Raw genomic sequence first — 27,737 nt, forward strand, 5'->3', positions numbered from 1 at the left:
TAATTTACTGTTATTTATTATCACTTTATTTACTGTCTTTATCTGTTGTAAAATACTTGTCTCCAGCAGCTTTAAGTCTCACATTCTCAAGTTATTATTCAATCCCTGAACTAGATTTCTTACTCAGTATCCTCAAAAAAGTGCATGAAGTGAATCCAGCTGTGTAAACTTTAGGATGGACCTAAAGGAAATAAGTGTTTGTACACACGGTGCTGTAGAGCTGATTATTTTAGCAAACATCATCCACGGAGAAGGAAAACCTCCAAATCCTGATTTGGACCATCATTCCCAAACACTCTTTCAAACACCACACAGTATTTAATTTAATGTCATCTTTAATTTGAACTCATTTCTGAGTTAAGAAGGAATCCCAGAACATTGTGTGAATATTGACCACATTTATCCCTTTCCAGGTTCCATAATGTGGGAATGATGTGAAAAAACCAAGCGTAGAGTCTTTTGTCTCAGATTCATCATTGTTAAAAACATCTGGTTTCATGTTTGATTGGTTTATGAAACAGATACTGTTGGTTCTTTCCCTTTAGTGTCCGCTCTGCCCTCGCTCTCACACTTCAGTTCGTTTCAACTGTAGAAAGTTTTTTTCCAAGAAGTGGATCCATGATTGTATTTACTTTTGAGGACAGATTGGACTTTACAGTGACCCACAAACTGGTGTTAATGGTTGAGTCAATTAAGAGACATTCAGTGATTATCCTGGGCTTTACTGACTAATACAGTAACTTATTCCATTTAAAAACAGCACCTTTGCTCACACTGTGATTGATAAACATCCATGTGTTTTAGAGGTGCCAAATGTAGAAACTCAGTCACTTTTTCATAACTGGCATATTTTGAAGATTTAGCTCATTTTTTTTTTCACTTGAGACAGAAATTCATTAAAAACAGCATGTGTTCCATACGCAGCACATTGTTAAAAATGTAAATCTAAATGTTAAATTGGTCGTCAAGTGTAAAGCTAAATGTTTAGAAATCATGCAATGTGGGCAGGTCAGCGCCTGTCAATCATGAGGCCCCGCCCACACCACGACTGCAGCTCAGTGAGTGGGGAGAGGGGAGGAGCGAGACATTGCAGGATCGCTCCAAATTGACTCTAAAGAGCGGTAATGACTGGTGTACGGGCTGCACATCAGCAGTTGTCCTAACTGTAGCAGCACTTTAGCCAGTGATGAAGACACAGAGGATGCAGAAGACCTTGGAGGGTGGGGTGTGTGGGCGGAGCCTCGTGATCAACAGGCACTGAGCAGCCCACTTTGTATAATTTAGCATTTAACATTTAGCTTTACACTTGGTGACCAATTTAACATTTAGATTTACATTTAACATTTACCTTTTGATTTTAGAGTTCACATTTACCATGTTTACACATTTTTAACAATGATGTAGAACATGCTGTTTTATATTAATTTCTGTCTCAAATGAAAAAAAAAAAAAAACCTAAATGTTCAAAATATGTCGGCTATGAAACAGTGAAGCAGAGTTTCATTGGGTACCCCATACATGTTGGGGTTAAATTAAAATCATCTTAAAAGCCAACGATCCTCTGATCACTCCAGTCCACTCAGATTTCACCTTCTTCTGCTGTGGAGGGATGGAAGTAGTGTGTGTGTGTGTGTGTGTGTGTGTTCTTCATGGAGCGTTGCTGCTTCTCCTGTGAGCTCTCCGCAGCAGGTGAACCAAACCCTGAGCCACGAAAGGCCACAGCAGGAGCACGATGATGGTCTGAGCTGAAACATCCCACGGCCACCATTTCTCCTCCTGAAGGACAGTCACACAAAAACAACACAGCTACACAAACACGACTACACACTGCATCACAACCCTGTGTATCTGTGTACATACACTACAGCTAAAATGAGATGGAAAATAACTGGCACATTTCCATGAAAATGTAATATCAAATAAACTTTTCATAGGAATATTTTACCAGAAATGAGGAGTAATTCTAAATAATCATCATAAGCAAACATAACTATTAGCATATATACAAAATAATACAAACAAGGGTTGCAAAGTTCTGTGAATTTTCTAAATTGGACTTTCAATAGGAATTAACAGGAAAAAATACCTGGAATTTCCAAAGTTCCCTTAACGGGGATGTTACATACAGTTAGAAAAAATATTGTAACATCAACTAAAATATCAGCATCAGACAATTAAAATTACCCTCAATGCTCAGTAAATAATAATAAATTTAAATAATTAAATATTCCTAAAATTCCAAAGCCTAAGTTCCCTTGGAAATTTACTGGGAATTTTCCAGCCCTTTATAATCCTAAAGGTGCGTTCATACCGAAAGGGACTAAAGCGACTCTGGCAACTAGATTACATTTAAAAACAATGTAAATGACGCTGCACGCGACTCGCGCAATTTCAGCTGGAAGTCGCTCACAATTGTTAATGTTGAACTTTTCAAGCAATCCTGTCATGACAGGTAATAAGTTTCTCCCTATGTCACGGGGGTAAATGAAGTGATGAAACTATGTTCAAGCGACTCATCACGGGTGATTTAAGACACTATAGTCACTGAAGTTGCATTAGATGAACACACCTTTAAAGTGTAATTCCACCTTAAAACCACTTTTTCTGCAGAATCTATTTATGATTATGTATGAAGTTATATAGTTTATTGATCTAGTCTCACTCTTCACATTTTAGTCTCAGTATTTACAGTAAATGTAGTGTTTTTAGTTGTAAAATGTGAGTGACTGCCCTCTATGGGTTGAACAATAGCTACTGTAATTTAATTTTGCTATTGGCTGAGATTAGATCATTGATGTCTTTTTGGATCAGTGACATCACTGTTGACCCCGCCCCTCTCATAAAAGATGGGAGGAGGAACTGGTTTCCTCAGTGAGCATTGATTGACAGCTCCATGTGGAATTGTGCAGTGCTGTGGGGGCGGGGCTGCTGTGACAGATCAGCACAAACCTGGGGGTTCAGTTACACTAGAAAGACTCATTTCTACAAGGAAACACATTTAATTGAAATAGTGCAAAGGCTGATCCAGGTCTGAAGATTAAATAGATCATTACATCATACTCAAAAATATGAAAAATCTCTCTAAAGTGTGGTTTCTCCTTTTGATTGTGCAGTGGCTCAGCCTCTAATGTTCAAACCTGACCAGAGGTCCCAGTTAACTTCTGAATCCTTTAATTATCAAGGCCGAAAATCTAAAGAAATTATTAGTCACGTTGCATTTATGGCTCTGAATGTGTACCAACTTCACAAAAATTAAACCATTGCCAAAGTATAAATCAATATACAGTATATATCTTTAAAACACGGCCCAAGTTTAAGCCTTTTCACACTCAGAAATCTCGCTCTCGTTAACTTCTCACGCATGAGTTCAAAGGTCAAGAGGGATAAACTTGCCTTGGCTGACAGAGATTTTAATTATTTTTCGTTAATTCCTTGAAAGATTTTTTGCGGATACGTGGTATCGTTCTCTAAGGCAGAAATGCCGAGTTAGCTGCTAATGCTGCACGTTTTTCCTGCTTTTCAAACAGTGACCAATCAGCTGATAATGCGGTTTCACTTATCGGCCTGTTTAGTGTTTATCTTGTGCACTTCCTTCAAATTTGTAAATTGAATTATAATAATAGCTTGATAAAAATAATCATGGACCTAATTAGTGAATAGTGGACTTCATAAATGTACCTTTTCAAAGTGAAAACTCATTCTGTCCTTTTCACACTGAAATCTCACCATCAATAATAATACATTTTATTCATAAGCGCTTTTAAAAAAAAACTCAAATACACTTTACAGTTGTTAGAACAACTACATACAGTAAGTCAGAAAAAGAAACTAACAACAAAGAAAAACAGAAAAAAACACAATCATAAGTTAAAAGCTTGGGAGAAAGAATGTGATAAACTTTGATACTGCTTCTACATACGTGCATCATTCCCATGTAGGGTCCGAATCCCGCCCACTGAAGACCCAGGTCCTCAGTGTTTTCCCACAGCAGGGGTCACCTGTGTGGAAGTGAGGGGACTGTCGTGCTTTCACACTGCTGCTGAGCTGCTTCCATTGGTTTTTAAGGGCGTATGTTATGAATCTAGATTGGATTCATCTCCGTTAGCTAGCTTCAACTAAACAAACATTCCCTGTCAGACAGGAGCTGTACTACGAACGTCGATCACCAATAATCACAACACTAATTTAAGCCAAGTGATTACAGCCTCGCTACACATGTGCACATGAAAGGGGTGGAGATTGCAGCATCTGACCGATCAATGGAGAGAACTGGCAGACTGAGCATCTTTACAATGAATGGAGGAACAGTTTATGATCTTAAACAAATATAATGAATATAAATCCATGATGACAGTGAAGAGCAACAGTGAATTAGTGCAGCGCACAGCAGGAGGCGGAGCTTCTATACTCACTCAGATCTGATCCACTTCATAACTTGGTACCGACCAGGTTGCTGAAGTTTAAAATGATGAATAATTAAAATCCATAATTCAGATCAAAGACAACACTGTTGTTACAGAAAAGGCAGGAAGCTGAAGACACTGTTAATGCGTAAAAGCGCAAGATTATTTATTATATTAATCCACTGGATGATAAATGGACAGTGCTCTGCAGATAAACTTTATTACAGTACACACGTGTCTCTATTCAAGTAGACCTATCACACACACTGGGATGAGAGCACATTGTTCCTGCTGATGTCAGCCCCAGCGAATGAATTAATGAATGAAAGAATGAATGACTTCAGCCGTTTGCGCACACGGATCGAGACACAGGTTGCAGCAGCCCATTAGATATAAATCTTTATCTTTCCTAAATGATGTCATCAGTAAATGAAAGGATTGCATTTATAATTAACTCATTCAGTGCCAGCCATTCTCAGATTTTCTACCTCCCTCAGTGCCAGCCGTTTTTGAGCATTTTGACTGATTTTAAAAACCCACAGAATATTTTCTACTATGACTATCTGAAATCTGACACCAGATTCTGAAAGATTTAAGCTTCCTCCCCGCTCCTCCCGACACGCAGTGATGACCTGTTTAGCCCAGTTAGTTGATGGTTTTATCTCACCATCACAACATTATCAATAATCTACTCATGTCCACACGTGTTCTGTGTTCATATGTGGAGCTGTGAGCTGCTGGATACCTCACACTCGCTCCTGCTTCTTCCGTCTTTGCTGGGTAGCGTCAATGGCTAATGTCTCATCTAAAGGTGCACTGCTGCCATCTTCGGGGCACAGTTGGTCACCCCACAGCTTAGACATTGATGAAAGACCTCCGCCAGGGTGTTTTCTTGTAATCTCCGTGAAAAAATGCAAATGACGAGTTATCTTGTCAATGGCACTGAGTGAGTTAATTTTCTTTCCTAAACTCAGCTGTCAGATTTGCACCAACCAGGATCATCTAACAATGGGCAGGTCCTTTTTTAAAGAGATCTGATTGGTCAGGAGGCGGGGCTTTTCGACTCACTAACTAGGAATGTGCGATATTTTATCGTCAAAAACATTCTCACCGGTAAGAATTTGTCATCCCACGATGTAAACGATAAACTACCATGTCGGAAATTAGCGAGGGCCACGGGCCATTTGTCCCTCAATTTAGCCAAGAATGCCTCCCAAAAAAAAACATGTTCCACGGACCAAAACTGCCCCTGTTTGTTGTCAACTTATTATTCTCTGGAGCGAAACGTTGTTTACGGAAGCTCTGACGTGCACCGCCCCCTCACACACCGCCGTCTGTCTGAGTGTGTGAGGTGCTCGTCACAGCTACCTGAAGCTTCCGTGCTGTGATACATCATGGACCACTACTTGGTTAAGACCAGATAACCATCCAACAAAGGGATCCGATCCAAGTTCCTCCGTCAGATCCACTCAAAATTCCATAAACACGGGGACAGAGATGAACCTGTAGCAACGATTGTGAACTGGAAACTCAACTAAAGCTAACTATGCTAAGCTATCCCACCGACACACAGACTGGGCTCAGAGCTAATGCTAACCACTCCATATGAGGAACAGACCAAGTAAAAAAAGCACGTCTTAAGAGAGCCATCTATTTGTTTATGGTCAGATTTAACACTTGTATGGAAGAATAAAAGCTAAACATGTCACACAATATAAATAACAAAATAAATGTTAACATAAATACTAATGTCACTATTAATCCGTCCAAATTTGTGAAACGCAATATTTTTTAATTATATTTCACGTGTTCACAGACAAAGCTGGTCCCATTAGACTAATGTAACTATTGAGATTATTACACCTAAATATACTGAATGATTAAATCATCAGCCTGATCTGGTTTAAATATAGGAAATCAGAGTTATTTATCAATCATAACTTTATGTAACTCATAAGAAAAATGAAACAAGATTCATCTGCAGTAAAAACAATAATGGAGTTATTTTTGCTTTTCATGTGCTTTTTTTTTTAGAAAATAATTTTATTTCAAATGAGGAAATAAATTACATACAATAACACTAATAGAGTGACCCACATGCACAAATATAGTCCATAAAATATCAGCTTATGAACTCTTTGAGTCAAAGAACCTGTTTACACTAAGTTGTGAATTTCTTTTAAATTATTTTTTATTTATAGTTTTTATTTATCGTGATTTTTTATCCTTATTGTGATAAATACCAGAAATTATTGGGATAATTTTTTTTGTCAATATCGTCCATCCCTATCGCTGACACCCAAGCCAGAGCCAAACCTGGTCGTGACCAGGTTAGACGTTCATCATTAATTGCCAACTGTAATTAGGCTCCAGCGAGCTTTGTAGTCCAGCACACACTGATTAAATTTCGGAATTTAGCTCGATAAGAGGTAATTTAGATTCGTAGCATATCCCCTAAAAGTGCTCGGATCGGCCGAAAGTGGCATCAGCGAAAAACCTTGGTCCCCTCCTCAAGTCTGAATATGTGTAATATTAATAATATAAACACTATTAAAACACTAAAGATCTCTGTAATAAAATTATAAACGATGTTAGGTTGAAAATATCAACAGAGTGAACGAGCTTGTTGACTTTATATCCCTCTCAACCTATGAACTCCCCAAGTCATGCATGCGCAGTTCCAGAGTGTGAAAAGGCTTATTGTCGTGATGTAGTAAAGAGCATCTCTGTTAAACGTGCACTGACAAACTGAAACCAGATTCTACTGCTGAGGCGCATGGCTTCCGTGTGGTCCGTGTTAACAGAGGGCTACATGTGACGCAACTACTGTGTCGGCGAGACACCGAAACAACTGTCAACTCTGCTCAGAAAAAGATTCAGTGCTCAGATGTAGTAAATACAGACGGTGAGGAAAATGTTTCAGCTGAAAACTGAAAATTTACTTTTGGGCCATTTTCGGTGCATCAATAGTTTTAATCAGTGTTTTTTACAAACCTGTGAGCCTCTAATAAACAACAGTAACGTCTCTGACACTGTGTCGTGTAGAGTGACTGACCTGCTCCTGGAGGTCTGCACAGCGTCGACACAGACTCCACTCTGCTCCCTGAGCCTGTGACACAAAACAGTAATTGAGTTGAGGGTGTATTTTAAAAGGGTGGTTCCACTTCAAAGCTCACGTGTGTGGCAGCGAGCCGCTCCACCCCCTCCAGCCTGTCCATCACACTCCTCATGTCCTCTCTGAGCCTCCGTAGAGCCAGGATGATCTGCTGCTGCAGGTGGGCGTCGTGCAGCAGCTCTGCGCCGCCCTCTGATCCATCCCCCCCTCCTCGTCCGGCCCCACCGGCGGCCCCTGGTGGCCCTCGCCGGGCGTTGCCCTGCGGGTCACCGCCTGTAGGATGGAGCACTGAAGTGAGTGTGAGCACTTTGGTTTACTGCAGCGTCAATGGAGTCCACAAACATTAAATAATATAAAGAGTCCTCAAGAATGTGATAAAACTCATTAAAAGTAACCAGTAAAGATGTGTGTGTGTGTGTGCATGTTAGATTGTTAGGTAAATGCACAAACTAAAGCTCTGGAAGCTGTTTCTGATATTACTGGTAAGGCTTGTCTGATGCTGGTGGGTAACAGTATACTAGGGAAGGACTGGGAAGGAGATTATTGATGGACGTTTACACACCATGGGGTTAAAGGGATCCTCCAGTGTTTTTGTAACAATGTGGCCTAAATATTAATTTTATTAACTTTTCAAAAGTAAATGAAACAGTTCCAACTCTGTGGTTTTGTAGTAGAGCCGTGCATTGTTTAAGGGGACATTAAGGCCCATTAGGAGAGCTCTTCTTCTCTGCTTCATTTCTACTAAGAAACCACAGAGTTTCAACTGTCGCCCCCTGCTGTCAGATATTTTTTCCCTTTAAAACACTGTTACTCATTCAATGCCAGCTGTGTTTGAGCATTTTGACTGATTTTAAAAGACCCACCAAATATTTTGTATTATGACAATCTGAATTCTGAAAGATTAGTCTCTAATTTCATCACAAAAATAATTTTGTTTCTAGCTTGTTTCATTCTTCTGTAATCAGCAAGTGAATAGAGGCAAGTTTCACACAAATCGCCAGTTTGTGACAAAAAGCTGAGAAAAACTGCTTTTTCTGAAAAAATCTATTAGTGACTTTGAAGCAATTTTTTTTTTTGCTTTGGAGACACCTCAACATTAGTTTCCTCATATAAAACTACAAAAAAAAAACCACTGAGACCAGGCTTTTGATGGCAAAATTCTTATTATTTTGCTATCTGGGTCAGAGTTTAATGGATTTCTTACTGTATTTTGGCATTCCTCCTCCTGTCATTCTGCACACACGCAACTTCCTTCTCCTCCCGGACATGTGTCAGCGCCCGTCCCATGTTTTGATCGTTTTCTCTCACCATCGCCACACTCTCCAATACTTGACAGTAGGGATGTAACGATTAATCGTAATGCAGTTAAAAATCGGTTCATAGGTATCACGATTGACATCGATACTTTGAAAATTGAATCGCAGTACTTTTTTTAAACAGCAGAGGGCGCTATATATTTATCCCTTCTCTTGTCCAGCAGTGTACCGGCGGGCGGAATCTGCTACTATTTTCTTTCTGGCCGCCTTCTACTCTTACATGTTAATAAATGATTCCTTACCCCTTTAGCACCGAAAGAATATTTGTAACATTACGTGAATATCTGTAAAAATCACGTTTTTCTCAGCATCTCTTCTTCACTGCTAGATTAGCTGCATGCCAACCGACCACTGGGTTACCAGCGCCCTCTGCTGGTCCAAACAATTATTTGACGTAAATCAGTGCAATGACAGTTTTTATTTTTTCAAAAGTCCAATTGTTAAGGCACAAAATACATTTTCAGTTGCACTTTTAAAAAGAAAAAGAACTATTATGCAGTTTTGCATTGTTTACTATAGAAGCAGAATTTAAATTAATAAGCTTCTTCTTCATTTGTACTATTTCTTTATTTATTTCATTCAAGATTTATTTTTAGTTAAATTGCATTGTTTTGAATAGTTTATCAAGGGATTCTTTTGACAATTGAAAATAAAGAGTTTTTTCCCAAAAAAATAAAGGAATATTTTTCAGTCATCATTTGACTACAGTCCCATTTTGTAAAATAAATCGTGAGAGAATCGTATCGTGAACCCAGTATCGTGAATCGAATCGTATCGGGAGTTGAGTGAATCATTACATCCCTACTTGACAGAGTTCCACACATGCTCTGGTCGAGTGTGAGCTGCTGGGAACTTCAGCATAAACTCTCGTAGCGTCATTTTATGTCTCGTAAACTAATTTCCTCTGCCTCTAAACTGCTATCTGGCTCACAGTTGAATGTTTTGCTGACTGCCTCCCCCCGTCAATCACACAGATGTAACTTCCTCTTCCTCCCGACACGCAGAGCTAACCGTTTGGCTCGGTTAGTTGACGGTTTTATCTCGCGATCGCAACATTATCAATAATCCACTCAGGTCCACACATGTTCTCTGTTAGTATGTGGAGCTGTGAGCTGCTGGATACTTTACAATATCACTCCGTAGCACCATAATCTTCCTCGTCCCTGCTTCTTCCTCCTTAGCTAATGGTAGCATCAGTGGCTAATCTATCATCTAAACGGTGCCCTGCTGCCACCTTCAGAGCACTACATCACCCTACAGCTTAGCTATTGATGAGGGACCTCCGCCAGGGTGTTTTCTAGTAATCCAAGTGAAAAAATTTAATTGACGTAAAAGTACGTCAATGGCATTGAATGAGTTAAGGAAGGCAGACGTCAAAGAATCTTAGTTCTACACCAGAGGAAAATCATCTTCATCTTTATGCAGAGAACAAGCAGAACTGGTGCTTAAACTTCAGTCTTGAGTTTCTAAAAGTATCGCTGGATTGTGTGGACTGAACGTTTGAGGAAGACTCTCTTCAGTGACAGATGTGTGGGTGTGGTTACGTTGTCTTACGTTGTCTCCAGCTGTGGTGGGATCCATCCCGCCCACCATCCCGACCTCTCCTGCTGGAACCCAGACCTTTCCCCTCTTCTGCTCCTTCCCCGCCTCGGCCTGCTCCCACCTGTCGGCCCTCCACCAGTCCCCGGCCACACAGACCTGCTGAGCCTTCCTGGGACACGGGGCTGTTGTGGAATCCATTGGGCTTGACAAGTTGAACCTGGAAGCAGAGTTTGAGTTCAGAAATGTTTGTCCAACATTTCGCTGCAGAACTTCATAGTCTGACCTTCAGCTGCTCCACTGAATCCACAGAGTCACAGAATATGTCGCTCTCTGAGTCGCTGGTCACCACCAGACCTTCTGCCAGCCTACAGTCTGCAGCACCACAACACTCACAGTGGGTCAAATTTACACACACAGTTTTATCAACACTGTCGGACACACGCAACACTTGAACATCATCTTGACGTCTCCAACACTATTGAGACAACAAATTGACCGACCGCAAAAACAACATAACCATCAAACTACTGAGCTCCCTGATCATGGAACATTCTTTTTTGTTTTTTACAATTCTTAAGTTTTTACATTGAAATTAATTGCATTGGTGTACTTTACAATATGTGAGTCAGCCATAGAGTTATAACTATATGCTATATGTGTATACACATACACTCCACTGCTCCTCTAAAGTAGTGGTTATCAACCTTTCAAGCCTGCAACCCCCAAAATAAAGGTCCCAGAGAGCGGGGACCCTTACTGTACCTGAAGGTGTTTGAACACAGACATGAACATTGAAGAACAGTCATGTGGAGACAGGACCATCTATAAGGAGGAATAAAAATGAGAGCTTTTTGGGGTCCATCCGTAAAGTCAGCAAAATGATGGTCCATTGTTTTATGAATCTGTGATAACCACATTTATTTATTCATCTGAATAATATCCACTGTTATCATGGAAGTTTATTATTATTTGGGCCATAGTATATAGACATCTTAAAGATGGGATTTTAAAAACCACAGAAATTGGTTAAAAGTTGCAAATTAGAGTGGCCAATAACGGACAGACAAAGTGGTAAAAAAGGATCAAAGTGTCACTATTGGAGCAACTCGTTTAAACTGACAAATAATGAGTATGACAAATCATGAATGTGGTTAAGTTGGCAAAAATAAGAATGAAATATGGTGAAAAGAGTTTAAAAGTGACAATAATGGGCCAACATATAGACATTAGGAGGGAAAAGTAGAGGAAATGCAGAAAAGGTATTGAAGTTTGATGGAGAAGTGGCAGAAATTAAAAGGAGCAACAATGTGGCAAGAAAAAGTGATGAAAATAGGTTACAATATGGCAAGTTTGGTGTAGTTGCAGAAAAGGGATCAAAATAAGCAAGAATGAGCTCAAACTGTTAAAAAAAATATTCTTAGTTTCTTGAAGGCATCCGGGAACCCCCTCCCAGTGTCTTGCAACCCCAAATGGGGTCCTGATCCCAAGGTTGTTGTCCAGCATCATCTTACTGATGGAGGCTGGTCATTGTGTTGCTCAAACCCATTCCTGATGCTCCCCTGTTGTGTTGCAGGGTTGATAATAATAATCTGCTCTAAGACGCCCACCATCAGGAACAGTGTTACCACCAATTTCCACTGGATGCGGCTCAGCTGCGTTACATCACCTCCGCGTCAGTCCTTCCCAGCTGCGGTATTCCGGTGCCCTCCACCAGATATACGCAGGGCTTCTATTTCTGGTGGACACTGGAGCACGACTTATCAATCAGCACAGAGCAAATGAAACTAAACAGGAAATTAAGCACTTATTCCTAGAGATGTAACGATTCACTCAACTCCTGATACGATTCGATTCACGATACTGGGTTCACCATACCATTCTCTCACGATTTATTTTACAAAATGGGACTGTAGTCAAATGATGACTGAAAAATATAGAATATAGAAAATACTGTATTATTTTCCTTTTATTTTTAATTGCCCTTGATAAACTATTCAAAACAATGCAATTTAAAGGGGACATATCATGGTTTTAAATCCTTCCTGTTTACATATAAATCATACAGTTGTGGTCTATATAAAGCGGAACTGCAATGCTTGGGTCTGAATTCCTCATTATTATAGCTCCACAGGCCCCTTTTCTACCCCTTTTCTGATGTGCTTCTGAGAGCAACTCGTTTTGGTGCGGTCTCTTTAAATGCAAATGAGACACTCCATACCCCGCCCCCTCTTCAGGTGACACTCGGTTCAACTCTACCCTGCTCGGCCATTTTTGTAGTTTGATAGAAGAGATACGGCTATGTAGCGGCGCATAAAGTTTTTATTCAGTGGTTATTTACAAAATGTCAACAACAGAAGACTTGTCCATACAGCCTTACATGTTACAGCCAGAGTCGGACCCGGCGGAGCGAGATGAAAATGAAGATGATGAACCTGCAGAACCCTAACAAGTGAGCTAACACAAGCACCGAGCTAACGCTAGCGCCAAGCTAACGTCACGAAATGCATTTTAATACAGTCTTTTCAAAGACAAAAACGGCAAAATGAAATGACTAATGAAAACTTTAGACTCACACTTTTTAGCGTTATTTACAGCTTTCCAAAGTGCTCTGTTCGTCGTCTCCAAAGATAGAAGGAATTGAACCCTCAATCAGACAAAGTCTTTCGGCAAATCCTTCTTTATACTGGCGGAGGTTGCAGAAGCAGTCATCCTTGAAGTGCTTCGCGCACAGAAAAATGACCTTACCCACAGATGTCGGTACATTTCCGTGAAAAATAAAACTCAACCAGGCACTTCGAAAAGGTTCTGATGCTGGGAGACGGTGTAATGAAGCGTGTGGGTTACTACATCCAACAACCGAACATTTTGACTTATCCTCTCGTAACTTCGGCATCCTTGAGCGTGGACTACAAAATCAAAGCGAGAAATAAAAATGGATTACTCGAAGTGTTGGACCTGGAGTTGATGTACTAATTTGGCAGTTTCGCTGCAAATACTGTGATGTAATAGTTCAAAAAACATAATAGAGAATAGAAAAATCGAAACAGATTGAAAAATATAAGCAAAACAGAATATAAAGATATCTGCAGAGCACCTGAAGAGACTAATTAGATTTTTTCTGTACTTCTAAGCACTCTAAATATACAATAAAATGCATTTAAGGGCTAAAAAAGTGGATTTAGCATGATATGTCCCCTTTAATTAAAAATAAATCTTGAATGAAATAAATAAATAAAGGAATAATACCAATGAAGAAGAAGCTTATTAATTAAAATTCTGGTTCTATAGTAAACAATGCAAAACTGCATAATAGTTCTTTTTCTTTTTAAAAGTGCAACTGAATATTTATTTTGTGCCTTAACAATTGGACTTTAAAAAAAAAAACCCGTCATTGCACTGATTTACGTCAGATATTTGTTTGGACCAGCAGAGGGCGCTGGTAACCCAGTGGTCGATTGGCATGCAGCTAATCTGGCAGTGAAGAAGAGACTCTATGCTAGCAGACAGAGCTAATAGAAAAATGTGACTTTTACAGATATTCACATAATATTACAAATATTCTTTCGGTGCTAAAGGGGTAAGGAATCATTTATTAACATGTAACATGCGGCCAGAAAGAAAATAGTAGCAGATTCCGCCCGCCGGTACACTGCTGGACAAGAGAAGGGATAAATATATAGCGCCTTCTGCTGTTTAAAAGAAGTACTGCGATTCAATTTTCAAAGTATTGATGTCAATCGTGATACCTATGAATCTATTTTTAACTGCCTTACGATTAATCGTTACATCCCTACTTATTCCGCAATAAAATATCAGGTTACTTTTCGAAATAAAACACTTCAGATTATATTTCAAGTCACCAAACATCATAATGTGTAAAAACAAAATCACACTCACTATATTGATTCCTCACATACTGTAACTACACTGTAAACTGCAGCAACTTTGATTTAGTTCATGTTTTACTGGTGCAGTTTTATCTCTTCTCTGTTGGCTGTTGCTAAAAAATGTGTCTATGACAAATCCAGAGTCTAACCTTCTTGTTCTCCTTCGTTAGGAACACTGACCTGTTTATTTGTTTATTGTTGCGTTTCTAACGCATTTATCTGCGTTCTCGCGCGATTACATAAATATCGTGAGAACTACTCTGTCTCATGACGTCACAGTCGTCCAACCGGAGTGCACTGTGGCACACTCAAAACGCAAGCGGTGTGGATTACCGAACGGCGGACAGCGGTGAAATACCGGGTCGGTGCCGTGGCGCAGCGGAGACGTATCCAGTGGAAACCCCCAGTTAAAGTTTGACTGAGAGAACAACAAAAGGCACAAACAGCCCATAGTTCTTTATTCCTGTTCTCCTACAGTGTTTTCATGAATCCACTCCTTCATTTCATTGTTCCAGCCTAAGGGAGTATGTGAGCATTCACTAAACCATGCACATGACTTCACGGCTGCTTTCTTTCAACACAACATGGCTTGTTCTGCTTTACAGGAAGGTTCTAAAACAACCACAAGGTGGCGCTTGCTTGCCTTTTACCTCAGATGAAATTATCACTGCAGAAACAGAGGCCTTGAGCCTGATCTGTGAAGCATTCAGCCTGCTTTTTAGGTCATTTAGCAGCTTTTTCAGTCAAAATGACAACTTGTGCTGCTTTAGGTTGCTCTAAATAATCTGAAGTTAGTCAGTAAATCAAAAGGAGTTCTATCCTCACGGTTTGTGTGTCCAACAATCTGTGATTTACTTGCTAACTTTAGCCATTGGAGTGTCAGCTGCACACTGTGTAAGGGGGGATATTATGTAAAATCAACTTTTTCAAGATTTATATCATGTTACTATGTCATTCCCTCATTAAAAACATGCCTGGAGTGTTGCCATGGCTCATTCATGTATGTAAATAAGCCTAAGTCCTCCAAGGAACGCCCCCACCTCCTAGAGACACCAGCCGAGTTACCGCCCACTGCTGCACAGCAGAGCCCCCCCTCCTATGTTCACCTCCGCAGATTTACAGTAGCTTTTCATTTACTTATTTTAAATACTTCTGCAAGAAACCCATGACTTAATGTTGTCTGTACTTATTAATGTCTGCATTAAAATAAAAAACAAAATAAAAATGTAAATAAAACTCGTACCCCTCCCCCGCTTCCAGCTTCGTCAAATCAGCTGCAGTCACAGCAAACAGCCGAGAGATAACTGCGTGTTTATCGGTCTACTCTGCTCATCGTAGCAGCTGCCTGCCTTTTCAGATGACTGCTTTAAAACAAGAGCTTATTTGAATGTTGATTAATACGTACACAGACACAATGTGATCCCTATTCTGGACTATAGCGCCAGCAGCAGCAGCACGGGTAAGCGTGTGTGCGTGTTGGTGATAGAGATCTCCATCCGTACGTTAGCATTCCTTACTTTGATTAATCATTCTAATGTATTGTAGCGAAGTAAAAAAGTAGAAGAAGTAAACATCCATGCGTGTTGGTATGAGTACTGAATATGAATATGAATATGAATGAGTATGGGTGCGTCAGACAAGCTTGGAGTTTCTTAAAGAGACAGAGACAAAATCGAGGCGTTATGAATCGTGTGCAACAGAGGGAAATTTCTTTTAGGTTTTTTTTTTTTTATATTTGCTGCATTTTACCTCAAAAAATTGAGTAGCATAATTATTTGAGTATGCTATAGAATGATACTATGTGCCTGAAAAAAACATGATACCCACCCTTTAAGGGAGAGTAAAGTTCCCATAGGAGAGCTTTTCTTCTTTGCTTCATTATCTACTACCAAACCACAGAGTTGGAACTGTTGCCTCCTGCGGTCACAGTGTATTTTCGAGTCACAACTGTCATTATCCTTTTTCGGTAAACAAAAGAGGTTTACATCAACATTTTTAATTTTTCGTGATTATTTAGAGCAACCGAAAGCAGCAGAAGTTGTCATTTTGACTGAAAAAGCCACTAAATGATCTAAAAAGAATGCCTCACTCCAATAGAAAACCATGGAATGTTTATAGGCGGTGGGGCCATGTGACATCCTCAATCACGTGATTTCAAGATGGCTAAAAAAGGACAACTATACGGTTTTAAAACCTATGTTCAAACATTAATAGAACAAATATGTCACGTAATAATGTGTTTTGTTTGGCATAGATCTTCTAATAAGTACATTTCAAAGGTTTTAGGCCACGTTTGTAAAAAGAGTGGAGGATCCCTTTAAATAGGAACCATTCTGTAGTTCCAGTGACATTCATTTGGTCTTTTCTTTGAATAGTATGTTAAGCTGAGGTTTTGTTTATTCAGACAAGGTTTTTCAGTAAATGTTTATCTCTGACATGTTTCGACTGTCAACTGCCAGCCTTCATCTTCATCTCGTTGGAACTATTACATGGAAGTCAAGTGAAACTTCAAAGGCAATCAGCAGAACTCCTCTGATGAAAACTGGCAGTTAACAGTCAAAACATGTCAGGAGATAAAAATTTCCTGAAAAACCTTGTCTGAATAAACGAAACCTCAACTTAACATAGGAGCCATTTTAGTTTCTCAAAGTGTTGAGTCACCAATACAGATAAAAAATAATCCTGTGTCCCCTGAATAATAATAATTCTGTCGGACGCACCATGAGGGACAGTGTTGGCAGTGAGCTGGACATTCTCCTGCTCGTTCAGTTCCTGGGGGGTGTCTGTGTGCTCTTCATGCTCATCAGTCCTTAGTGCTGGACTCTCAGTCTTCTCTCTGTTATTCAGGCCTGCAGGGACGCACAGGAAAGCCCGGTGAGAGGAAGCGTGGTGGTAGCACTAAAACAACACGTCCATGTGGACTGAATGCAAAAGAACCAAAATCCGTCTTACGAAGCACAACACAGAAGCTTTTTCTCTTTTCATTGTTTGCTGAGAATTTGGTTCCACCTAACAAAAAAAATCAAACTAAATCCAACTCTGACATCATTAGAACTGAGTTCCATTATGTTTTATAATGTCTCCAAAGACTGAGTATATAATACTATGATTTTTAAATGCAAGCTGAAAGCCTAGTTATTCAATCTGGCTTTTATGTAGTGCTTTAACATTGTTTTGCTTAGAATTTATTAATTTAGTTTTTTGAATTATTTAATATGTTAAATCTTTTATTATTGATGCTATTTTTAACTGTTACTGTTTTTATGCTAATTTTAATGTTTTATATTTTATAAATTATCCCTTCTCTGTTTATAAATATAAACATTGTATTTTCAATTGTTTCATTAAATTACTTCTGTGTGCATTAGTCTCTAAACCTTTTTTTTTATCATTTTACATTTGTCAAACACTTGAGTAAAATCCTGTAAAGCTCTTTGGACTACAATTGAATTAGTTTGAAAGCTGCAGTATAAATAAAGTTTGATTAAAGACAACTGACAGTAGTAGGCCGGTCGACTTGATCTTTACACGTTTTTTCAGAAGTTTAATTGGAATGGAAACAACACAGGTTTGTTGATCTAATGGTGAATGTGTGACTGACCGTCTCTGAGGGCCAGCAGTGAGTCTGGGGGCCGAGGAATGTCATCGATCACCAGGTAGAGAGGTTCAAAATGGTGGAAAAGTGAAGCAGTTTTCTCATTCATTGGCATCGTGTCAATGACCTGGAGAAGGATTCAAGAAGATTGATTACATGCCGTGATGATTCCTCCTCATAAACAGAGGCCTGTGAGACCTGGTGCTGACTGTGATGAACACGTGTGTGTGTGTGTGTGTGTGTGTGTGTGTGTGTGTGTGTGTGTGTGTGTGTGTGTGTGTGTGTGTATGGGGGGTGGATCCATTCTAAATTCATAAATTCATGCGCACCAGTCCATCACACGTGTACCTGCCTGCCTAACTTTCACTAAACTTACTTAATTTAAGTAGATAGGTGTAGTGGCAGGTGTGGCGTGAGTGAAGCTATAACAATCAGGTGACCTTCACTATCGATCACCGTCTAGTGACATGTAAACACTTGGAAAACATTGTTAGGCGCTTACGCGTGCAGGCGTGTACACTCGTGCACGTCAGTAAGTGTGTGCGAGTGTTGTATCCTGTCCAATCACAGCAATGATCTGACTCAGAGCGCAACACTACAGTCACTACCACTCTATGGACAGATGCCGTGACACAGACTGTAACCGGACTAAATGGTGGTCCTTTATACACTCAAAACTCACACACACACTTACATACCTGCACACTTGTACATGCCTAAGCGCCTAATATTTTTTTCAAAGTGTTTACATGTCACGTAGACGGTGATCGATAGAGATGAGCCCGATCGCTACAGTTTCACTCACGCCACACCTGCTTCTATGTGTGACTGATATATTTATGTTTGTTAGGTGGACATCCAGGTGTGGCGTATGTGTGCATACACTTTAATGTCAATGCACATTGTGTGAGAGTAGCTGAAGGAAACACACCTCCTGTGCTACTTTCTTCATCTCTTCTACATACGCTGCCATGGCATTCTCACTGCTCATCTGTCCCAGGCAGCTCCATGCATCCCTGGAAAACACGCGCATTCACACGCGCACGCACACACAGCAGTATAAGTGGGCGCTTACTGTCATAAGGTCTTACTCACATCTTCACCTTCACCCATACTTAAACTTAGCAGATTTTCAAGAAACAACAGACAGAAAATCCACCTCTCTGCAGCCTTTACCATGTGACTGACTGCTAATCCATGCCACAACGCTACAGCTGGACACCAGGGGCCTTATTTATAAAGCTTGCTTATGCAAAAAAAGGGGCTTGAAAGTGGCATCCGCCACTTCTCAAGCAAAGGTTGTGATTTATAAAATAAACGTAGCGTAAGAATGTACGCACTGGTGCGCCAACTCTGAACCTGGAGCACAGACACTTTGGAGACATGGGAAAATGAGAGTGAGGGTGAAGCGATGGGTAGGGGGTGAATTGAAGAAAGATTCATCTCCTACATTTAATGTGCTCACAGATCAGAGTTGTAGATCCACATGATCATACCCAAGCCTGCTATGTTATTATAGATGTGAACAGTGAGACATTAGCTCATGTATTTCATATTAAGGCTCAGAGTGAAAATTACTGCAAGTACAGTATATGGATTGTAAAATGTGAATACAATCGGACAAAGTTGGTGCACGGTGGCATCAACACATGATTCATGTATCCTGAAGCACAGCGGTGTCTGTGTGTCTGTAACAGACAGCAGTGTTGAAAGCCATTTAACACGCTGCACGTTAGCCTATATAGCATGGAGGAGGCAAGTAAGTAAAAGTTTGTTTATATAGCACCTTTCAAGAGCAGAAACATCACAAAGTGCTTCACAATCAGAAAAAATAAAACAGAGTTAATACAGAACAGTCACAATGCAGAAATACAGACAGATTAGCTAAAGGCAAATCTGAACATATAGGTCTTCAGCTGCTAAGACATGTAAACCGTGAATTACAATAACCAAGCCTTAATAGGTCAGCTGTGTTCGCACTCTGTTGCTGCCCTACAACTTCCCTAAATGCTGAGTTTACCTGTGAAGGTGTGACAGTGTGGGCTCAGGTTTATCCTGTATCAGAAACACTCTTTTCACCTCTGACACATTTTACACTACTGTTAATAACTTATTTTTCATTTATTTACACTATTACTATGGCCACTAAATAAATCCTCTTTTTTCTGCCCATCATACACATGCATCGCTTTCTCATTCTTAAATTCCTTTTCCTGGTCACTTCTGCCACTAAAAATGATTAATGCATTTCTTTCACCATTTATGGTAGAATGTGGGCATGTCAAAGGGTGGCCTATGAAGTGAAATCTCCTGCGCAAACTTCCAGCTGGGCTGTGATTTTTAAAGGGAAAAGTGCGTGCGGGTGACGTCCGTATGGTTTTATAAAACAAATTTTTTTTGGCTTAGCTCATTTTCAGATTTTTTTTTTTTACATATGTTTACTTTTAACTTCGATTCTACTCATTGTTTCATAAATAAGGCCCCAGGAAGGTAACAGACACAATCTTGTCAGACAGTTTAACTGACTTTTTTTCCACAGACGACCCTAATCATCAGTCAGTCGAGCAAGTGCAAAGCTTAATGACACATTTAATTTTTTTTACATCAAAGGAGCATAGACAATATAACGTGTTCAGCTGTCGGCCTATGGACAGTCAAGGTCAAGCACTAACAGAGAAGGCCTGGTTAGCAACATCAGCACAGATTGAACCACTGGTGCTGCTGGAATGTCTCAATACTGAGCATTAGTAATTAATAGAGCGTATGTATTTAGAAACGTTAACAGCAGCAAAGAAAAGCACTTTCTAATAGATATGCAATGCACACACCCACCGACCATTTGTAACGGCCCACTGGGTCCCAAAAGCCGGGTCGAGGCACTGAACAGGGTCCACACACAGCCTGCTTGTACAGACCGTAGAAACGCAGCATCACTTCATAGGACGGCCGGTATGAGCCTGTAGAAACACACACACAGCGTGGTCACTACTAACTCTGTGCTTAACATATGTCTACGGCCGGGCTTCATGGAGAAAATCTCAATATCATTTCTTAAGATGGTGACACAATATAAATTTAAATATTTATTTTTTAATAAAGTCTGACCAGAAAGAGGATTCTTAGTCAAAATCACTGGAGCACAATAGCACACAACAATATGCACACATTTGTGCTTTTCTCTCCAAAGGCAGTGGTTCTCAACCTTGGGGTCAGGACCACATTTGGGGTCACAAGACACTGGGAGGAGTCACCAGATACCTTCAAGAAACTCAGAATATTTCTTCAACAACTTGTGGCCATTTTTGCTTATTTTTACCCTTTTTCTGCAACTACACCAAACTTGCCATATTTTAACAAATTTTGATCACATTTTCTTGCCGTATATTTGCTCCCTTTAATGCATTTTTGCCACATTACTCCCTTTTCCCACCTAATGACGCATATGTTGACCCATTATTGTCACTTTAGATTAAAATAAAACGTACATACGATCTACTACAAACCGGACTGTTCTGGTTTGCTTTCATATTTGTTCTGTTAAGTTGAAAAGGTTATACACAGTGTAAGTATGGAAGAAGCTCATGTAAGGATGAACTGAGGAGCAGAGAGCGCAGTTTGTAGTAATAGGACTAAAATAATGGACTGGACTCTGTGACGGTAAAGGAAAGCTGAGAGACAAAGTGAGCAGAGCATCCGTAAAAAATGTAAATGCACTAATATGTAGACGTGAAGCAGTGAGGAGGGGACTTCATGTGTAGATCAAAACTCATCAGAATACACAAAAATCTCCGTTAACCCAAACCGTAGCATAGGAGCCCGTTTAGCTGCACCTTCTGATTGGTCGAGTCGTTTGAAGGGCACCCTTATCAGCCAATTAGGGATGGGCGATATGGACTTAAAAAATATCCCGATAATTTCTGGTATTTATCACGATAACAATAAATATCATGATAAATAAAAAAACTATAAACAAATAAAACAATTCCCAACTTAAAGTGTAAACAGGTTCCTTACAAACACAAATAAATCTGAATACATCAACATTAGACACATCAACACTAGACACATTAAAATAGGTTTAGTGTTTTTACTGTTGCTGAATCTTGTTTATTTATCTGATAATGAGTTACATAAAGTTACGGTTAATAATTATTTCTCTGATTTCCTATAATTAAACCAGATCAAGCTTATGATTTAATCATTCAGTATATTTATGTGTAATAATCTCAATAGTTACATTAGTCTAATGGGACCAGCTTTGTCTTGTGAACTTGAAATATAATGAAAAAATATTGTGTTTCACAAGTTGGGACGGATGAATAGTGACATTTTTATTTATGCTAACATTTCACACATCTTGTGACATTATCCTTTCATACAAGTGTTAAATCTGACCGTAAACAAATCAATGGCTCTCTGTGGCTTTATGACAGTAAGACGTGTTCTTTTTACTTGGTCTATTCCTTATTATGGAGTGGTTAGCGTTAGCTCTTAGTCTGTGTGTCGGTGGGTTAGCTTAGCATCGTTAGCTTTAGTTGAGTTTCCAGTTCATAATCGTTGCTACGAATTCATCTCTGTTCCCATGTTTGTGGATCTGATGGAGGAACTTGGATTGGTTCACTTTGTTGGATGGTTATCTGGTCTTAACCAAGTAGCGCTCCATGATGTATCGAAGCACGTCAGCTTCAGGTAGCTGTGACGAACACCGACGTCTCTGTGTGTGTGAGGGCTGAGCGGCGGTGGTGCACACCGTGGAGGCTCCGCTGCAGAGCTACCATGAACAGCGTTCCGCTCCAGAGGATAATACGTTGTTGACAACAAACAGAGGCAGTTTTAGCCCGTGGAACAAGGTTTTTAGGGACATTCTTGTCTAAATTGAGGGACAAATGGCCTGTGGCCCTCGCTAATTTGTGACATGGGCATTTACTGTTTCTATCGTGGGATGACATATTCTTACCGGTGAGAGGAGGAGCCTGTCCAAGGTGAAATACATCCTGGTCAATGTCTCCCACCCACTTCATGATGTGCTGGTCAATTACAAAAGCACCTTCAGCACCAGGCTGATCCAACCACAGAACGCCACAGGAAATCATTCCTGCCTGTGGCGATCAAACTGTATAATTTATCTTTGTAACTTCACAGCTTGATTGTTGTATATATCTAAATCATATTTGTATATTTGTATTATTTTGTAAATATCTGAATCATATTGGTATATATTTGTATATTATTATTATTATTATTACTACTATTATTATTATTATCTATCCTACTTTTTTCTACTACTGTAATGTGTGTGTTTCTGACCCCTATTTTTAACAGTCTTTACTTAATTATACACTTATTTATTGTTTATTCTTTGTCTTTGTTAATGTTTTTATTCTTTCTTTGTGATGTGTTCTGTGGTTGAAACAAAAGCAATTTCCCCCTGGGATCAATAAAGGAATTCTGATTCTGATTCTGAATGTTTTTGACAATATTTCGTGAACGACGATATATCGCACATTCTTACAGCCAATAGAGTGCAGCCTATGTGACGAAGCGGCCTTTACGTGGATTTTTCTTGACAAATTTCTATATTCTTGGAAAGTGGCCAATACATCGGTGCGGTCTATAGCCTGGAAGATATGGTACTCTGGGTATCATATGAAATAAAAAAAAAAAATCATAACAATATGGTTTGTAGTAAATCATGTGGATTTTTTTTTTACCTGACCCTGCCCTTGCGCAATACCAGTTGTAGGGGATTTTAAAAACCACAGAAATTGGTTAAAGGTTGTAAATTAGAGTGGCCAAAAACAGACAGTTTGAACCCTTTTATCCACTTTTTCTAAGTGCCAATATTGGAGCAATTAGTTTAAACTGGCAAATAATGGGCATGACTAATCATGAATGTGGTTAAATTGGCAAAAATAAGCGTGAAATATGGTGAAAAGAGGTTAAAAGTGACAATAATTGGTCAACATATGCAATATTAGGTGGGAAAGTGGTGGCAAGGGTTTATAAGTGCTGAAAATGTTTTAAAAGTGGAAAAAATGTGTAAAAGGTATTTGATGGAGAAGTGGCAGAAATGGGAGTAATGTGGCAAAAACATGGCAAGGAAAAGTTATGAAAATAGGTTAAAATATGGCAAGCTTGGTGTAGTTGCAGAAAAAGGGTAAAAATAGACAAATGGGTTCAAATTGTTAAAAAATATTCTTAGTTTCTTGAAGGCATCTGGGAACGCCCTCCCGATGCCTCACGACCCCAAGGTTAAGAACTCCTGCTTTAGATGATGCATCTTGTGATGTTTTGATATCTTGCCTCACAATATATCATCCCACCTTTAATACTTGGGTACATATATTTCTCTAATTAACACACCAGTATTATTAATGTGTCAGTAAAAAGATTTGGTGAGCAAGTACCATTTTTGGGCAGATTATGGATGACGTCCACAGCAGCCTCAAAGCGTCTCTGATGATCGAGGACAGGCTCAGCCATGGCTGGAACAGGCATGACACTCTGGAGGGGACAAGTGTGGCCTGATCTGAAGGAGACAAAAACATAAAGCAGACGAAGTTGAACAATGATAATGTTTCTAACGAAGCGTACGGCCTGCTGCAGCTCCTTCCTTTCACTAAGGGAAGAGGAGAAGGGCTCAGTAATAAGGAGTTCTTAGTGTTTTTTCATGCGTTGTTTTCCGAATGTTATCATTAGATTGTGGCAGTTTGTTCCACTTCTTTGCAGTATAACAACTAAAAGTAGCGTAACCATGTTTGCTGTGGACTCTGAGCTCCACTAACTGATCTGTGTCCATAGATCTGAGAGATCTGCTGGGTTCATACCTGACTAACATCTCACTGATGGATTCTGGACCAAACCCATTCACAGATTTATACACCAGCAGCAGAACTTTAAAAGGGACATATTATGAAAAATCCACTTTTGCAGTTTTTTTATCACATATGCGGTAACTTCAGTTTCCACCGGCACACAAAATGTGAAATAAATCCATCAAGTCGTTTATTTGTGGTCTTTGTAAGTCTTACAACACAGAAAATTGCTCCGTTTCAAATTTTCCAGATTTATGACGTCACAAGTGATATCAAGAAAGAAAATACCCTCCCATCCGCTGGTAACTCCACCCATGGCCTCAACCCCCAACTTGATATAAACTTTTTCGAAAGTCCGTCATTGTTTTTCTCTCTAGCGAAGGAGTGATGGCAACCGGTAAAGCTAAATCCAGAAATTTCCTGCTGCCGGTGCCACGTCTCCACAGTGAACATACATTGTAGTGTAAGCACTATTTGTTCATGCGTAGAGGTACTCTGCAAATAATAATACATTTCAATGATAACAGTGGATATTATTCAGATCAATGAATAAATGAGGTTATCACAGATCCATAAAACAATGGACCATTATTTTGCTGACTTGGATGGGCGCCAAAAAGCTCTCCCCTTTATTCCCCTTTGTTGATGGGGGTGGCTCGAAACTAATTTTCTAGTGTGATGATAAGAATATATTCCATATGAAGCTACTGGATTGTGCATTATTGACTTAATATAATCACATTTAATAGCCTGCTACAGTAGCAACACAGTTGTTAAAAGTAAAGCTAAAATGTGCTGTATTTCTAATTGTATTCCAGATAAAAAGTCTAACCTTTATCAAAAGGATGACCCAGATTGGGTTAGGGTTAAAGGAGACATATCATGCTTTTAAATCCTTCCTTTTTACATATAAATCATACAGTTGTGGTCTATATAAAGCGGAACTGCAATGCTTGGGTCTGAATTCCTCATTATTATAGCTCCACAGGCCCCTTTTCTACCCCTTTTCTGATGTGCTTCTGAGAGCAACTCGTTTTGGTGCGGTCTCTTTGAATGTAAATGAGACACTTCACACCCCGATCCCTCTCCAGGTTGCAGATGTGACACTCGGTTCAACTCCACCCTGTTCGGCCATTTTTGTAGTTTGATGGGAGGGATACGCTTGTCTAGCGGCGCAAAAAATGTTTATTCACACGTTATTTACAAAATGTCAACAACAGAAGACTTGTCCATCCAGCCTTACATGTTCCAGCCAGAGTCTGACCCGGCGGAGCGAGATGAAAATGAAGATGATGAACCTGCAGAACCCTAACAAGTGAGCTAACGAAAGCACTGAGCTAACGCTAGCACCAAGCTAACGTCACGAAATGCATTTTAATAGTCTTTTCTGAGACAAAAACGGCAAAATGAAATGACTAATGAAAACTTTAGACTTAAATTAAACCACGTAGGCCATATCATCAAGGATCTAAAACGAGCACACAGCGCTAACATATGAAGACGGTGCAACTGCTAATGCTAACAAAACAATGACAGGGACGTCTTATCATCACACTTTTTAGCGTTATTTACAGCTTACCGAAATGCTTTGTTCGTCGTCTCCAAAAATAGAAGGAATTGAACCCTCAATCAGACAAAGTCTTTCAGCAAATCCTTCTTTATACTGGTGGAGGTTGCTGAAGCAGTCATCCTTGAAGTGCTTTGCACACACTAAAATGACCTTACCCACAGATGTGGGTACATTTCCGTAAAAATAAAACTCAACCAGGCACTTGGAAAGGTTCTGATGCTGGGAGACGGTGTAATAAAGCGTGTGGGTTACTACATCCAACAACCAAACATTTTGACTTATCCTCTCGTAACTTCGGCATCCTTGGGCTTGGACTACAAAATAAAAGCGAGAAATAAAAATGGCGGATTGCTCGAAGTGTTGGACCTGGAGTTGATGTCTTAATTTGGTAGTTCCACTGCAAATACTGTGACGTTATTGTTCAAAAAACGTAATAGAGCATTGAAAAATCGAAACAGAAAATATGACCAAAACATAATATAAAAATATCAACGGAACACCTGAAGAGACTAATTTGAACTTTTCTGTACTTCTAAACACTCTAAATATACAACAAAATGCATTTAAGGGCTAAAAAGGTGGATTTAGCATGATATGTCCCCTTTAAAACCAGGTAGTTGACCATATCAGGATACGTAATAGATGGGAGACTCTCCGGGTCGTCATTGATCCAAGTCGAGGGAGCCAACTCGTATGGATCTCCACCACCAATAAACCCTAACTTTTCAGTCCTTCCCTGTATGCCTTTGCATCTGTATCACATTTTGAGGAGCTTTTCTGTGGGTTTGGACATTTATCCATCGCATCCGGGTTACTGCCCAGAACATGATGTAGGTGAAAACCCTCTATAGATGCCCCTGTCTCCACATGACTGTTCTTCAATGTTCAACCACCTTCAGCTACAGTGGGGGTCCCCACTCTCTGGAACCTTTATTTTGGGGGTCGCGGGCTGAAAAGGTTGAGAACCACCGCTTTAGAGGAAAGACATTTAACAGCCTTTAAAGCCTTTTTTTAAAAAAAATTATAATCTATCAATGTTTCCATAAAAAATGTGTTTCTCGGGACCAGCAGCATTATGCTCCCCGCTCATAAACTGCATTGTTCACACACTGTTTTGATCTAACTACCAAGTTGACATGATAACATCTTATTCTCTGGACAGGACCGACACTGACTGAACGCAGCCCTACGGACACACCGGGCTGGCTGCTAACAGCTAAGCTAGCAGTGAGCGGTGTGTAACTATTCCTACCACAGCACGCTGGACACACAGACACACAGTGCTCACCGAGTCAGCAGCTTCTGTCAGCTCCACGGTGACGGTAAAGTCCGTATGTCCACCTAAGCTGAGACTGACCTGCAGTCTCCTGCCCCTCCGGGACGGACCACAGCAGTTTACACACAGAGACACCACTTCCGTGTCCAGTCACGTGGTGATACATATGCCACGCCCAGTACCCCGTTTAATTTTTTTAAATAATAATAATAATAATA

At 39.8% G+C, this 27,737-nt stretch overlaps 1 protein-coding gene across 5 annotated transcripts; it reads right to left on the reverse strand.

Annotated features, from left to right (window-relative positions):
• Positions 1–317: 317 nt before the first annotated feature.
• acbd4 (acyl-CoA binding domain containing 4) lies at positions 318–27,669 on the reverse strand. Of its 5 annotated transcripts, XM_028475445.1 has the most exons (12): positions 27,532–27,669; positions 24,266–24,387; positions 20,695–20,815; positions 18,790–18,874; positions 17,865–17,985; positions 16,984–17,112; positions 10,660–10,748; positions 10,389–10,593; positions 7,580–7,791; positions 7,459–7,512; positions 4,413–4,453; positions 318–1,776 (listed from the first exon to the last, which is right to left on the reverse strand). In XM_028475445.1, exons 2-12 carry the CDS (start codon positions 24,354–24,356, stop codon positions 1,587–1,589), a joined length of 1,338 nt encoding a protein of 445 aa, XP_028331246.1. In that variant the 5' UTR covers positions 24,357–24,387; positions 27,532–27,669; the 3' UTR covers positions 318–1,586. The 5 variants fall into 5 exon arrangements, with proteins under 5 accessions (XP_028331246.1, XP_028331247.1, XP_028331249.1 ...); XM_028475446.1 differs by lacking the exon at positions 4,413–4,453; XM_028475448.1 differs by lacking the exons at positions 10,389–10,593; positions 10,660–10,748.
• Between the last annotated feature and the right edge of the window lie 68 nt (positions 27,670–27,737).

This window comes from Gouania willdenowi, chromosome 19 (assembly GCF_900634775.1).
Source record: "Gouania willdenowi chromosome 19, fGouWil2.1, whole genome shotgun sequence".
Lineage (NCBI taxonomy): Eukaryota > Metazoa > Chordata > Actinopteri > Blenniiformes > Gobiesocidae > Gouania > Gouania willdenowi.